The sequence below is a fragment of the Salvelinus fontinalis genome, chromosome 33 (assembly GCF_029448725.1).
Source record: "Salvelinus fontinalis isolate EN_2023a chromosome 33, ASM2944872v1, whole genome shotgun sequence".
Taxonomy (NCBI): domain Eukaryota; kingdom Metazoa; phylum Chordata; class Actinopteri; order Salmoniformes; family Salmonidae; genus Salvelinus; species Salvelinus fontinalis.
In genome coordinates, this window is record NC_074697.1 from 35,618,897 (window position 1) to 35,632,342 (window position 13,446).

Consider the following 13,446-nt stretch of genomic DNA (forward strand, 5'->3'; position numbering starts at 1 on the left):
ATGATAAATGGTTTAATCTACTTATTCTGGATTGACTTTAAAACGCTGTTGCATCCCAAATGATTTGCCATAATTTCCACCATGTGATTATGTGGGTCTTCTAAGGTCACTATATTAGTAGTGGAAGTGAGGCAGAAGGCCTTGGGTGATTGGAGTGTAGAAGGAGAACTACTATATTGGTTAACCCTGACACAAGTAGAGTTTGTGATAGTGCTGCTATTTGTGCTTCAGGGTTAGGGTCTGTGGGATGAGGTCCTGTTAAGGTCACAGACTAAAGAGATTAATTATGGTAGAAACAAAGTGGCCCAGTCTCTTTTCTCCTCCTCCGTGTGTTGTGAGGGGAAAGGTGGAGGATTTCAAATATTTCTAATGAGGCAGCCTTGACACCAAATTTTAGTGTTGACAAACGGCCATATATCACACCGCCCGCTTTGATTTCAGAACATCTCCGAGTGTAGTGGCTATCACTCATGACAAGATGGACATTCATGTCAGCTCATTTTCTCTCTCCCTGTCCTGCTTCTTTCTTTCTGATTATTTATAACCCTATATTCTACCCCTTGATAACTGAATTGTGTTGTGGACAAAGCAGTTTGCTCGGTCCCCTCCTCTCACTCCTTTTTCTTTCGCTCTCCCTTTCTCTCTCTCTGTTTCACTCTCTCTGTTTCACTTTCTCTGTCGCTCTCTTTCTCTGTCTCTGTTTCTCTCTCTGTCTCTCTCTCTCTGTCTCTCTCATTTCAATTTAAGGGGCTTTATTGGCATGGGAAACTTATGTTAACACTGCCAAAGCAAGTGAAATAGATAATAAACAAAGTGAAATAAACAATAAAAAATGTACAGTAAATATTACACTTACAAAAGTTCCAAAATAATAAAGACATTTCAAATGTCATGTCTATATGCAGTGTTGTAATGATGCGCAAATAGTTAAAGTACAAAAGGGAAAATAAATATAGGTTGTATTTACAATGGTGTTTGTTCTTCATTGGTTGCTCTTTTCTTGTGGTAACAGGTCACAAATCTTGCTGCTGTGATATTTCACCTAACAGATATGGGAGTTTATCAAATTGGATTTGTTTTTCGAATTCTTTGTCGGTCTGTGTAATCCTGAGGGAAATATGTGTCTCTAATATAGTCATACATTTGGAAGGAGGTTGAGAAGTGCAGCTCAGTTTCCACCTCATTTTGTGGGCAGTGTACATAGCATGTCTTCTCTTGAGAGCCAGGTCTCCCTTCAGTGGCCTTTCTCGATAGCAAGGCTATGCTCACTGAGTCTGTACATAGTCAACAATTTCCTTAATTTTGGGTCAGTCACAGTGGTCAGGTATTCTGCCACTGTGTACTCTCTGTTTAGGGCCAAGACCAGCTTGCTTAGGAGGCTCTTCACCAGGTTTATTTTTCTGTAGGTGATGGCTTTGTTATGGATTGCTTCCTTTAAGGTAGTTGTAGAATTTAACAGCTCTTTTCTGGATTTTGATAATTAGTGGGTATCGACCTAATTCTGCTCTGCATTCATTATTTGGTGTGTTACGTTGTACACAGAGGATATTTTGCAGAACTCTGCATGCATAGTCTCAATTTGGTGTTTGTCCCATGTTGTGATTTTTTGGTTGGTGAGCAGACCCCAGACCTCACAACCATAAAGGGCAATGGGTTCTATGACTGATTCAAATATTTTTAGCCAGATCCTAATTAGTATGTCAAATTTTATGTTCATTTTGATGGCATAGAAGGCCCTTCTTGCCTTGTCTCTCAGATCGTTCACAGTTTTGTGGAAGTTACCTGTGGCGCTGATGTTTAGGCATGTATAGTTTTTTGTGTGCTCTATGGCAACGGTGTCTAGATGGTATTCGTGGTCCTGGGAACTGGACCTTTTTTGGAACGCCATTATTATTATCTTACTGAGATTTACTGTCATGGCCCAAGTCTGGCAGAATCTGTGCAGAAGATCTAAGTGCTGCTGTTGGCCATTCTTGGTTGGGGACAGAAGCACCAAATCATCAGCAAACAGTAGACATTTGACTTCAGATTCTAGTAGGGTGAGGCCGGGTGCTGCAGACTGTTCTAGTAGGGTGAGGCCGGGTGCTGCAGACTGTTCTAGTAGGGTGAGGCCGGGTGCTGCAGACTGTTCTAGTGCCCCTCGCCAATTTGTTGATATATACAGTTGAAATTGGAAGTTTACATACTCTTAGGCTGGAGTCATTAAACTCATTTTTTAACCACTTCACAAATGTCTTGTTAACAAACTATAGTTTTGGCAAGTCGGTTAGAACATCTACTTTATGTATGACATAAGTAATTTTTCCAACAATTGTTTACAGACAGATTATTTCACTTATAACTCACTATATCACAATTCCAGTAGGTCAGAAGTTTACATACACTAAGTTGACTGTGCCTTTAAACAGCTTGGAAAATTCCAGAGAATTATGTCATGGCTTTAGAAGCTTCTGATAGGCTAATTGACACCATTTGAGTCAATTGGAGGTGTACCTGTGGATGTATTTCAAGGCATACCTTCAATCTCAGTGCCTCTTTGCTTGACATCGTGGAAAAATCAAAAGAAATCAGCCAAAATTGTAGACCTCCACAAGTCTGGTTCATCCTTGGGAGCAATTTCCAAATGCCTGAAGGTACCACGTTCATCTGTACAAACAATAGTACAAAAGTATAAACACCATGGGACCACGCAGCCTTCATACTGCTCAGGAAGGGGATGCGTTTGGTTTCCTAGAGATGAACGTACTTTGCCCTCTTCACAACTGTGTTGGTGTGTTTGAACCATTCTAGTTTGTTGGTGATGTGGACACCAAGGAACTTGAAGCTCTCAACCTGCTCAACTACAGCCCCGTTGATAAGAATGGGGGCGTACTCTGTCCTCCTTTTCCTGTAGTCCACAATCATTTCCTTAGTCTTGGTTACGTTGAGGGATAGGTTGTTATTCTGGCACCACCTGGCCAGGTCTCTGACCTCTTCCCTATAGGCTCTATCAGGCCTACCACTGTTGTGTCATCTGCAAACTTAATGATGATGTTGGAGTCGTGCCTGGCCATGCAGTCGTGGGTGAACAGGGAGTAGAGGAGGGGACTGAGCACGCACCCCTGGGGAGCACATGTGTTGAGGATCAGCGTGGCAAATGTAATTGGAGAATTCAGTGGGTTATGGTAGTCTTTAATAGTTTACTCTAAGATTTGTATTTGATCATGTAGATGTTTTTGCTGTTTGTTCTTTGTTATTGAGCCAAAATGATTGGAGAAGTGGTTCATCCATACTTCTCCGTTTTGGATAGATATCTCTTTGTGTTTGTTTAGAGTTTTCCAATTTTCCCAGAAGTGGTTAGATTCTATGGATTCGTCAATTACATTGAACTGATTTCTGATGTGCTGTTCCTTCTTTTTCCATAGTGTATTGCTGTATTGTTTTAGTGATTCACTATAGGGAAGGCGTAGGTACAGGTTTTCTGTGTCACGATTATCACCGAAGGTGGCTCCCGTTCGGGTGGTGCTCGGCGGTCGTCGTCATGGCCTACTAGCTGCCACCGATCCTTTTTTCCATTTTTTTCCTGTTTTCACTTGTTTCTTGTTGGGGTGTTAGGGTGGTGTTATTTAAGTTCGATTAGCCCGCTTGTGTTTGTGCGGGCTTGTTTTCTGTATTGTGAGAGGTGTTCTTGTTTATTGGGTTTTTCGCTGTCCGGTTTGTTACCAAAGTGTACTTAGGTGGAGTGTATTACGCCTATGTTTGGCGTTACCTTTTGTACCTTTTTTGGTTGGACATTGAAGCGTGTTTTCCCCGTATCCTTTGCTCTCTGCGCCTGACTCCACACCCATTCACTCTTTGATCGTTACATTCTGGGTCTCTATGTTTTTGGTTGAATAGGTTTCTCAATTCTTTCTTAGGTTTTTGCATTCTTCATCAAACCATATGTTATTGTTGTTCATTTTCTCAGGTTGTCTGCCTGACATTTTAGATTTGATAGGGAAGCTTAGAGGTCAAATATACTGTTTAGATTTTCTACTGCCAAGTTTACACCTTCACTATTGCAGTGAAACATTTTGTCCAGGAAATTGCCTAGAAGGGATTGAATTTGTTGTTGCCTAATTGTTTTTTGCTAGATTTCCGCACTACTTTCCTTCCAACTATAGCGTTTCTTAATATTATTCAGTTCCTTTGGCTTTGATGCCTCATGATTGAGGAAAGCTCTGTTCAAGTAGAGTGTGATTTTGCTGTGATCTGAACACTCAAAGATACTTAGATCCCCACAGACTAGTACATGTCCCTGGGCCTGGAAATTGTTGATCTCCAACCCTATGATGGGGAAGCTGTCATCATTAAAGTATGGGGATTCTATTGGGGGGGTATAGGTAGCACACATGGGGACATTTTTCTCTGTTGAGATTATTTCCTTATTCATTTCTAGCCAGATGTAAAATATTCCTGTTTTGACTAATTTAATAGTGGGTTAGGTCTGCTCTATACCAAATTAGCATACCCCTTGAGTCTCTTCCCTGTTTCACACCTGGTAGTTTGGTGGATGGGACTACCAACTCTCTGTAGCCTAGATGGCAACCAGTGGGTCCGTCTCCTTTATGCCATGTTTCTTGTAGGATGAAAATGTCTGTTTTTCCAATTTCTTTGAAGTCTAGGTTCCTACTCTTTAGGCCAAAATTACCTCAGACCTTGTATATTCCAGGATGAGATAGTAAAAGCTTTGTGTTCCATAGTGCCTAGTGTTGTTTTTGTTTGGTTTAGGCCCAGACCATTACAGTAGGTGTGAGCAGAGCATGTTGAGCATCTGATACATACCTCTTAGGTCACAGGATGGGGCTTGGGCAGGTGTAATAGTGGTAGTTGGGCCGGTTGCATATGTCCTGCTGTCATGCTGAGGTCATTGCCGCAGGGGAGGGGGGAATGGGGTGGTCAAAAGGGGCATAGGTCTGATATGGGGGGGGGGGGGGGCTATATAGAGTGTGGCCAGGGTTTCGCTTGGGGTGGTCTTAGCTGGTTGGGGTGTGGCTGGTGATGCTGTGATCTGGGTATAGGTCCTCTTGGCGTGGGTTCTCTCGGTGCAGGTCCTTCAGGAGGGGGGTCTTACAGGTCTAGGAGGGTGTCTCGCTGGTCTGGACGGGGTATCCATTGCTCTGTTGCTCCTGTGTGTGGTGCTGGGTCCTGGCAAAAGTTGGGATTGCTGCCTTGTAGAGGTGGACCTGGTCGTAAAGGCTGTTCAAGTCCAGGATGGGATGATGGGCCAGGTAGACAGTAGGTTTTGAGGCACAGTCCTGGGAAAAGCTTCCATTTACCCACTGGCAAGGTGAAAGTATTTTTGTGGTAGCAGGGTGGAGATAACCAATTGTGCGTTGGGGAAAGTGGAAGAAGCTTTTTCACTCCCCCACTCTTTGAACCCCTAAAAGTCCTACTGGAACTGAATGAGGATGCCCTGTGCCATTACTGTCCCAGACTTGTACACGTTGACAGAGGTTGTTTCAATTTCCTCAATGTCTATCATTCTAAGTTTCCACCCTGGGCCTCTCTTGACATAGGGGTAGTGAGCTCTTATAGCATTGTGCCATGCCAGGGGATGGTCTGTGTGGAAAATTAAGTTGCTTACCTTCCACTCTTTGTAGCAGTCAGCAAATAGTATATCTGGATTGTCCTTGAGGAGCTTTTTATGTACTTATTCTGTGTAGTGTACTTTTTTATATCCATTGGGTACTGTATTGTAATAACCTCTGGACAGGGATAAGCCATGGGGGCTTCAAGGCCTCTACATTTGGGGTGGGGGGGGCTGTGGAACTCTCCTGCCATTGTTTTCATACATCTCACTTCACACTTCACCACTAATTGATCAGGTCAGTTTCTTTCCTAGCAGCTTGGTAGCTTAGTACTCTTATTTATGAAGCTTTATATAAAAAAATTACCTAGAGATTATTGTCTTTTACTTTTTGGCTTCAGAAGTAGCTTATATTACTCATTCAGTTTTGTGTTGGATGGTATTTCCAGGTTCCGCTGTGTTTCTTCTGCAGGTTTTGGTTTGTTAGAAGTTTTTTCTTGATATTCATTGGTAGTAATAGTCCATTCAAGTAATTTTGTCCAAAATCAAGGTTTTAGGTATGGAATTGTGATTGGATTGAAGCTTTTGATGTTGAGGTTAGTATCCTGTGTAAGTCCTTGTGAAAAAATTCAAAAAAATTCATTTAATCAACTCTAATTCTATATATTTGCTCAGGAGCTCATGCTCTTAGTCTCTCTCTCTTATTGATGTTGGTGGCGTGCCTGTAGAAATCAGCATGGTTTGTTTAGTCTAGTTCCCACTCAGGTCCTCTGCTCCATCATGCTAATCAGAGTCAGCACCTCTGCTCAGCTTTCCCTCATTGACCCAATGGAGGGCAATGACACTTTACTGAATTACAGTTTTAAGTTTCACTCGTCTCTTTGATGCTAGACGGCTGGCTGGCTGCTGGATGGCTGCTGGATGGCTCTGGCCTTTCTTTAACGCTACACAGCATTCTACTTCCGAAACACTCCGACTTCTTCCATGTGTCTGATGAAAGCTCTCCAGACAAGAGACAGAGCAGGAAGTTGCTTTTTTCACGGTAGTCGTGCTGACAACAGTTGCAGGAGACCTCTTCAAGACAAGGTGCTTGTTTCTTCTGGGAGTGCCAGGCGTACTGAGAGACATGCTGAGAGAAAACATGGCAGATGAGTTTTAGACACTTCCCATTTCTCCAGACATGTTCTGCTGCTTTTCTTACACACAGTGAGTTCCTTCTCCAGTTTCTCACAGATCTTGTATGACCTTAAAAAAGACAAATCCTCATAGAAATCTCTGTGCAGTCATGTGTGGCAGGCGTGTGCTGGGGATGGGGTTGGGGTGTGGATGGGTTGAGCTGGTGTGGATGGGTTGAGCTGGTGTGGAAGGGTTGAGCTGGTATGGATGGGTTGAGCTGGTGTGGATGGGTTGAGCTGGTGTGGATGGGTTGAGCTGGTGTGGATGGGTTGAGCTGGTGTGGATGGGTTGAGCTGGTGTGGATGGGTTGAGCTGGTGTGGATGGGTTGAGCTGGTGTGGATGGGTTGAGCTGGTGTGGATGGGTTGAGCTGGTGTGGATGGGTTGAGATGGTGTGTGCTGGGGTTGGGTTGTGGTTGGGCTGGAGCTAAGGTTGGGATGGGGTTGGGGGTGGGGATGGGTCTGACATAACTTGATGAAGGCAGATAAAATGCATTTGATGTATGGTGTGGATGTACTGTAGTCTATATGTACTGTATGGTGTAGATGTACTGTATAGTCTGTATGATGTGGATGTACTGTATAGTCTGTATGGTGTAGATGTACTGTATAGTCTGTACATACTGTATGGTGTGGATGTACTGTATAGTCTGTATGGTGTGGATGTACTGTATAGTCTGTACATACTGTATGGTGTGGATGTACTGTATAGTCTGTACATACTGTATGGTGTGGATGTACTGTATAGTCTGTATGGTGTGTATGGTGTGGATGTACTCTATAGTCTGTATGGTGTGGATGTACTGTATAGTCTGTATGGTGTGGATGTACTGTATAGTCTGTACATACTGTATGGTGTGGATGTACTGTATAGTCTGTACATACTGTATGGTGTGGATGTACTGTATAGTCTGTACATACTGTATGGTGTGGATGTACTGTATAGTCTGTATGGTGTGGATGTACTGTATAGTCTGTACATACTGTATGGTGTGGATGTACTGTATAGTCTGTACATACTGTATGGTGTGGATGTACTGTATAGTCTGTATGGTGTGGATGTACTGTATAGTCTGTATGGTGTAGATGTACTGTATAGTCTGTATGGTGTGGATGTACTGTATAGTCTGTACATACTGTATGGTGTGGATGTACTGTATAGTCTGTATGGTGTGGATGTACTGTATAGTCTGTACATGCTGTATGGTGTGGATGTACTGTATAGTCTGTACATACTGTATGGTGTGGATGTACTGTATAGTCTGTACATACTGTATGGTGTGGATGTACTGTATAGTCTGTATGGTGTGGATGTACTGTATAGTCTGTATGGTGTGGATGTACTGTATAGTCTGTATGGTGTAGATGTACTGTATAGTCTGTATGGTGTGGATGTACTGTATAGTCTGTACATACTGTATGGTGTGGATGTACTGTATAGTCTGTACATACTGTATGGTGTGGATGTACTGTATAGTCTGTACATACTGTATGGTGTGGATGTACTGTATAGTCTGTACATACTGTATGGTGTGGATGTACTGTATAGTCTGTACATACTGTATGGTGTGGATGTACTGTATAGTCTGTACATACTGTATGGTTTGGATGTACTGTATAGTCTGTATGTTGTGGATGTACTGTATAGTCTATATATACTGTATGGCGTTAATTTACTGTAAGGTGGGACACAGGCTGTAGAGTGATGGTCCTGTTCCCCTAGACTTCTGTTCCAGTCCATATGATGAAATGTGCTGGTGTTTTCATCCTCTTCATTTATCTGTCTGAGCAGTGTGGTTCTGTCTGATCAGTGTGGTTCTGTCTGATCAGTGTGGTTCTGTCTGATCAGTGTGGTTATGTCTGATCAGCCGAGAGATACAGTCCTCAAAGACTCTGAGCTGAAGACATATCCTCAACACTCTTTTGCCGCTTTCTGAAAACAAAAGTGGTTCATAGTTTACCTTGTCTGATAACAAATGTTGAAACAGCCTATCAGTTTAGATGCTGGAAATGTATTAAATGTATTCATATGTTTCCTGTGGGTTCTGACGTCAATAGTTATGAAATACTACAGTACACCGCTCTTTACTCCAAGTCAGTCATCATTGGACGTTTCATGTAGAGATTGTGGGTACTGTGGTTAATCCAGACTTCCGAAGCTCGCCAGATGTTATGGTATGCGTTTTATGAATCTATCAAAACCAGATTCCCATTTGGCTCCACTGATATGACACTTGAAAGTATTTATAATCTCCTTATCTTTCTACACTGATATGAATCTGCTCTTTGGGGTTCAGGGGAGAGGTGTTTAGCTGTCTGACTGTTTCCTGGCTGTTCTGTCTGACTGTTCTCTGATTGTAGGACTGTTCTGTCTGACTATTGTCTAACTGTTGTCTGACTGTTGTCTGATGGTTGCCTGTCTGTTTTCTGTTTTCTGACTGTTCTCTGACTTCTGTCGGGCTGTTGTCTGACTGTTGTTGGGCTGTTCCCTGACTGTTGTTGGCCTGTTCCCTGACTGTTCTCTGAGTGCTGTCGGGCTGTTCCCTGACCATTCTGACTGTTCTCTGACTGCTGTCGGGCTGTTCCCTGACCATTCTGACTGTTCTCTGACTGCTGTCGGGCTGTTCCCTGACTATTCTGACTGTTCTCTGACTGCTTTCGGGCTGTTCCCTGACCATTCTGACTGTTCTCTGACTGCTGTCGGGCTGTTCCCTGACCATTCTGACTGTTCTCTGACTGCTGTCGGGCTGTTCCCTGACCATTCTGACTGTTCTCTGACTGCTGTCGGGCTGTTCCCTGACCATTCTCACTGTTCTCTGACTGCTGTCGGGCTGTTCCCTGACCATTCTGACTGTTCTCTGACTGCTGTCGGGCTGTTCCCTGACCATTCTGACTGTTCTCTGACTGCTGTCGGGCTGTTCCCTGACCATTCTGACTGTTCTCTGACTGCTGTCGGGCTGTTCCCTGACCATTCTGACTGTTCTCTGACTGCTGTCAGGCTGTTCCCTGACCATTCTGACTGTTCTCTGACTGCTGTCAGGCTGTTCCCTGACCATTCTGACTGTTCTCTGACTGCTGTCGGGCTGTTCCCTGACCATTCTGACTGTTCTCTGACTGCTGTCGGGCTGTTCCCTGACCATTCTGACTGTTCTCTGACTGCTTTCGGGCTGTTCCCTGACCATTCTGACTGTTCTCTGACTGCTGTCGGGCTGTTCCCTGACCATTCTGACTGTTCTCTGACTGCTGTCGGGCTGTTCCCTGACCATTCTGACTGTTCTCTGACTGCTGTCGGGCTGTTCCCTGACCATTCTCACTGTTCTCTGACTTCTGTCGGGCTGTTCCCTGACCATTCTGACTGTTCTCTGACTGCTGTCGGGCTGTTCCCTGACCATTCTGACTGTTCTCTGACTGCTGTCGGGCTGTTCCCTGACCATTCTCACTGTTCTCTGACTGCTTTCGGGCTATTGTCTGACTGTTTTTTTCTGTTTTCTGACTGTTTTCTGACTGTTATCTAACTGCTGTCAGGCTGTTCCCTGACTGTTCCGACTGTTGTCAGATTTTTCTGACTATTCCTCTCTCACCACCCCCTGTTCTGACTGTTCTCTGACTGACTGTTCCTACTGTTCTGTCTGTCCCCCCTCCCCTCCCCCTCCAGGCAGCGAGGAGGACGAGTTGGTCAAGTCGAAGAAGGGGTTCCGCAGCCAGGCAGTAGCCAATCAGAGCCCAGAGACGGACCTGATGTTGGATGGAGACGATGACACTGCCAGTCTGCTGCAGGAGAAGGAGATGGACAACCTGGCTGGTGAGATACACAGATGCACATATTTGTCCTATGTTTGGGTTATGTTTTATGTGTTTGGTAGTGTAAGTGAATCTGGACAGTGTTTCCAAGGTGTTCAGGTGAAAGTGTAGGTCCTGTGTGGTTGTGTATGTGTGAAACACCCCCGGTCGGTTCTATTCTGTGTTGTTTTGGTCCTCTAGCGCCGTTCCTTCCTCGCCTGTTTGTCTCCAGAGGTCAGTCCGTCATCTCAGTCCAAGTAAAACTAAATTGATTCCGGAAGGATGATCAATCTGAACATGGCTGCATTTCAAATGGCACCCTATTCTCTAGTTAGTGCACTACTTTTGACTAGGGCACATAGTGCTTTCGTCAAAAGTGGTGAAATACGGTGCCATTTGGAACGCATGATATGTCACCACCTTCCAAATGGCCAGAAAATCATTAACTAAACTAACATTACCTGACAAACTGAACTTTTAACCCACATTAACACTCTGATCTTACTGATTATAACGGACAGAGAAACTAGGAAAACAAAATAATGAATGAAAATCACTTGAATCAACCTCCTCAGTGGAAATAAATATGGAAATAAACAAATCACAATCAGTTATTAAAACACATGAGTTGGTTGTTCGATATCTAGAAATGTTATTATCATTAGAACATTGAGTCATGGACTGCACCCTATTCCTTTTGATAGTTCAATACTTTTAACCAGGGCCCGTAGCTATCTGGTCAAAAGTGTGCACTATATAGGAAAAGGGTTAATAAGAGCTGTTCCATGACATGATGTCTGAATGTCCAGAAAATAAATTGCATGCTTAAATAATGACATTTAAACTTCATTTAAACTTGGAGGTTTTACCTGAACTGTGCCACGCAGGCAAGAGAGCTTCATACCGCTGCCACAGCTACAGTGAAACGTGTAATATAATAATAATATATGCATTAAGCAGACGCTTTTATCCGTAGTGCGTGCATACCTTATTGTATGGGGGGCCCAAGCAGGACTTAGGTTTTAAACAAGCACCTCAAGGTTTGCACGTTTGAAATGCTTACACTTCACCGGCTATTGCAGTGGTTCACATCCATAGATCTAAAGAATGCGTATGTTCATGTGGCTATACATCCTCTCCACAGAACGTTTCAGAGGTTTCATTTCGAGGGTGGGGCCTTTCGAGCTCTCCCTATTGCCCCAGAGCTTTTTCTATGGTGGTGGAGGCGGCTTTGGCACCGGTGAGTTGCCAAGGGATCCGATTATTGACCTATCTGGATGATTGGATGGTCATAGCGGAGTTGAGGGAACAGGTGGAGTTCCACACTGCTACGTTTCCCATATTCAGTCTCTGGGGTTCATAGTGTAGTGAAAGTTGTTTGACTCCGGCACAGCGCATTCAGTTGGCCTCAAACCCTGCTCTATGCTTTTCCTCCGGTGGACCTGATTCAGGTCACCGTGGAGAGGGTCCATCAGGAGGGTCTGTTGATTCTGGTGGCTCCCCGCTGGCCCAGAGAGTTTGGCACCCATGTTCGCATGTATGGGATCTATGGGTTTGGCCCCTGCAGGGTTGAATTTGACGGCTAGGGGTTTACCCTTGAACGTGATAAAGACTATAGAGGCGGTGCACATGCCCTCTACAAGAGGTTTGTATACATATAAGTGGGTTGCGTTTGAGGGTTGGTGTTAGGTTAAAGGAGTTTCTCCTTTTATATGCTCTTTGTTGGACATTTTGATGTACTTGCAAGAGCTTTTGGAGCAGGGCCTTTCTTTTTCCACATTGAAGGTTTAAATGGCAGCCATCCCAGCGTGTCATGTAGGGATTGACGGCTCTACACCGGGGACTCACTCTCTGGTGGTGAAGTTTCTGAAAGGCGTGCGTCGGCTCAGACCAGTGTCTAAACCTATGGCATCAACCTGAGACCTGGCTTTGGTCCTGGATGCTCTGTGTGAGTCGCCGTTTGAACCAATGGAGTCTGTGAAGGTCCTTTCCTACGAGACTGCCCTGCTCATGGCCTTGGCGTCGGCCAAGCGTGTTTTGGATCTCCACGCGCTCTCAGTACACCCTAGCTGTTTGGCGTTCGCTCCTAGTGACTCCAAAGTGATTTTACGTACTAAGTCAGAACCTTGGGAGAAAAATCTGCATATGTCTTCCAGGTCCCTGGCTTTCCAGCTGTTCCCTTTCTCACCGCATCCATTTCCCTCCAGTGAACAACTGAGTTTGCATGGCCTGTGTCCGGTGCTCTCTTGAGTGTACAAAACATTTAAGGACTCCTTCCTAATATTGAGTAGTGCACATTTCAGGCTTGCAAGGTAAGTATTGTTATTGGAACTGTGGTGTCTATGGACTTGGGCTGCAGTGGCAGCATGTCAGTGTGCATAGCCAACTTGCAGCAGGTTCTAGTTCCCTATATAGTGGTCTAGTGTTTTCATTGTGTTCTCATAAGGGTGGTAGGTAGTTCTCTGAGTGCCAATAATGTGGACGTCGTTTAACGCAGCCACGAGCACCTTTCTGATTCTGAGGGGGTGGGTTAAATGCGAAAGACACATTTTTGTTGAATGCATTCAGTTGTGCAACTGACTAGGTATCCCCTTCCCTTTCTGGTAGTGTTCTCGTCGGGTTCTTGTCGGGTTCTCATCGTGTTCGCATAGTGTTCGCATAGTGTTCTCATAGTGTTCTACTTTTAACATAGTGTTCTCTTACTGTTCTCACAGTGTTCTCAATGTTCTCCAACCCACCTCCTGGTCATATGGCACCAGGCTCCAGCTTTGTGGGCCAAACTCTCCAGTCAGAACTATGCTTTCTGCTGCTTTAGGTATACTTGCCTTGGCCTCACAGGGGAGAGATATTCAGAGTTCAGTCTGGTTGTGAATATAGATCAAGAGGAGCTGTTCAACGGTCCGATACACTGCCTGAATGCTGCAAACAACTGGTCCCTGAAAT

General features: G+C 44.4%; 1 protein-coding gene across 4 annotated transcripts in view; it reads left to right on the top strand.

The window, feature by feature from the left end:
• LOC129832130 (neurobeachin-like) overlaps window positions 1-13,446 on the top strand; it is a 319,438-nt gene that overhangs the window by 190,035 nt on the left and 115,957 nt on the right. For all 4 annotated transcript variants that reach the window (XM_055895922.1, XM_055895923.1, XM_055895924.1 and 1 more), the window contains one exon: window positions 10,379-10,525. In XM_055895922.1, coding sequence (XP_055751897.1) covers window positions 10,379-10,525 — 147 coding nt within the window. The remainder of the gene's footprint in view (window positions 1-10,378; window positions 10,526-13,446) is intronic.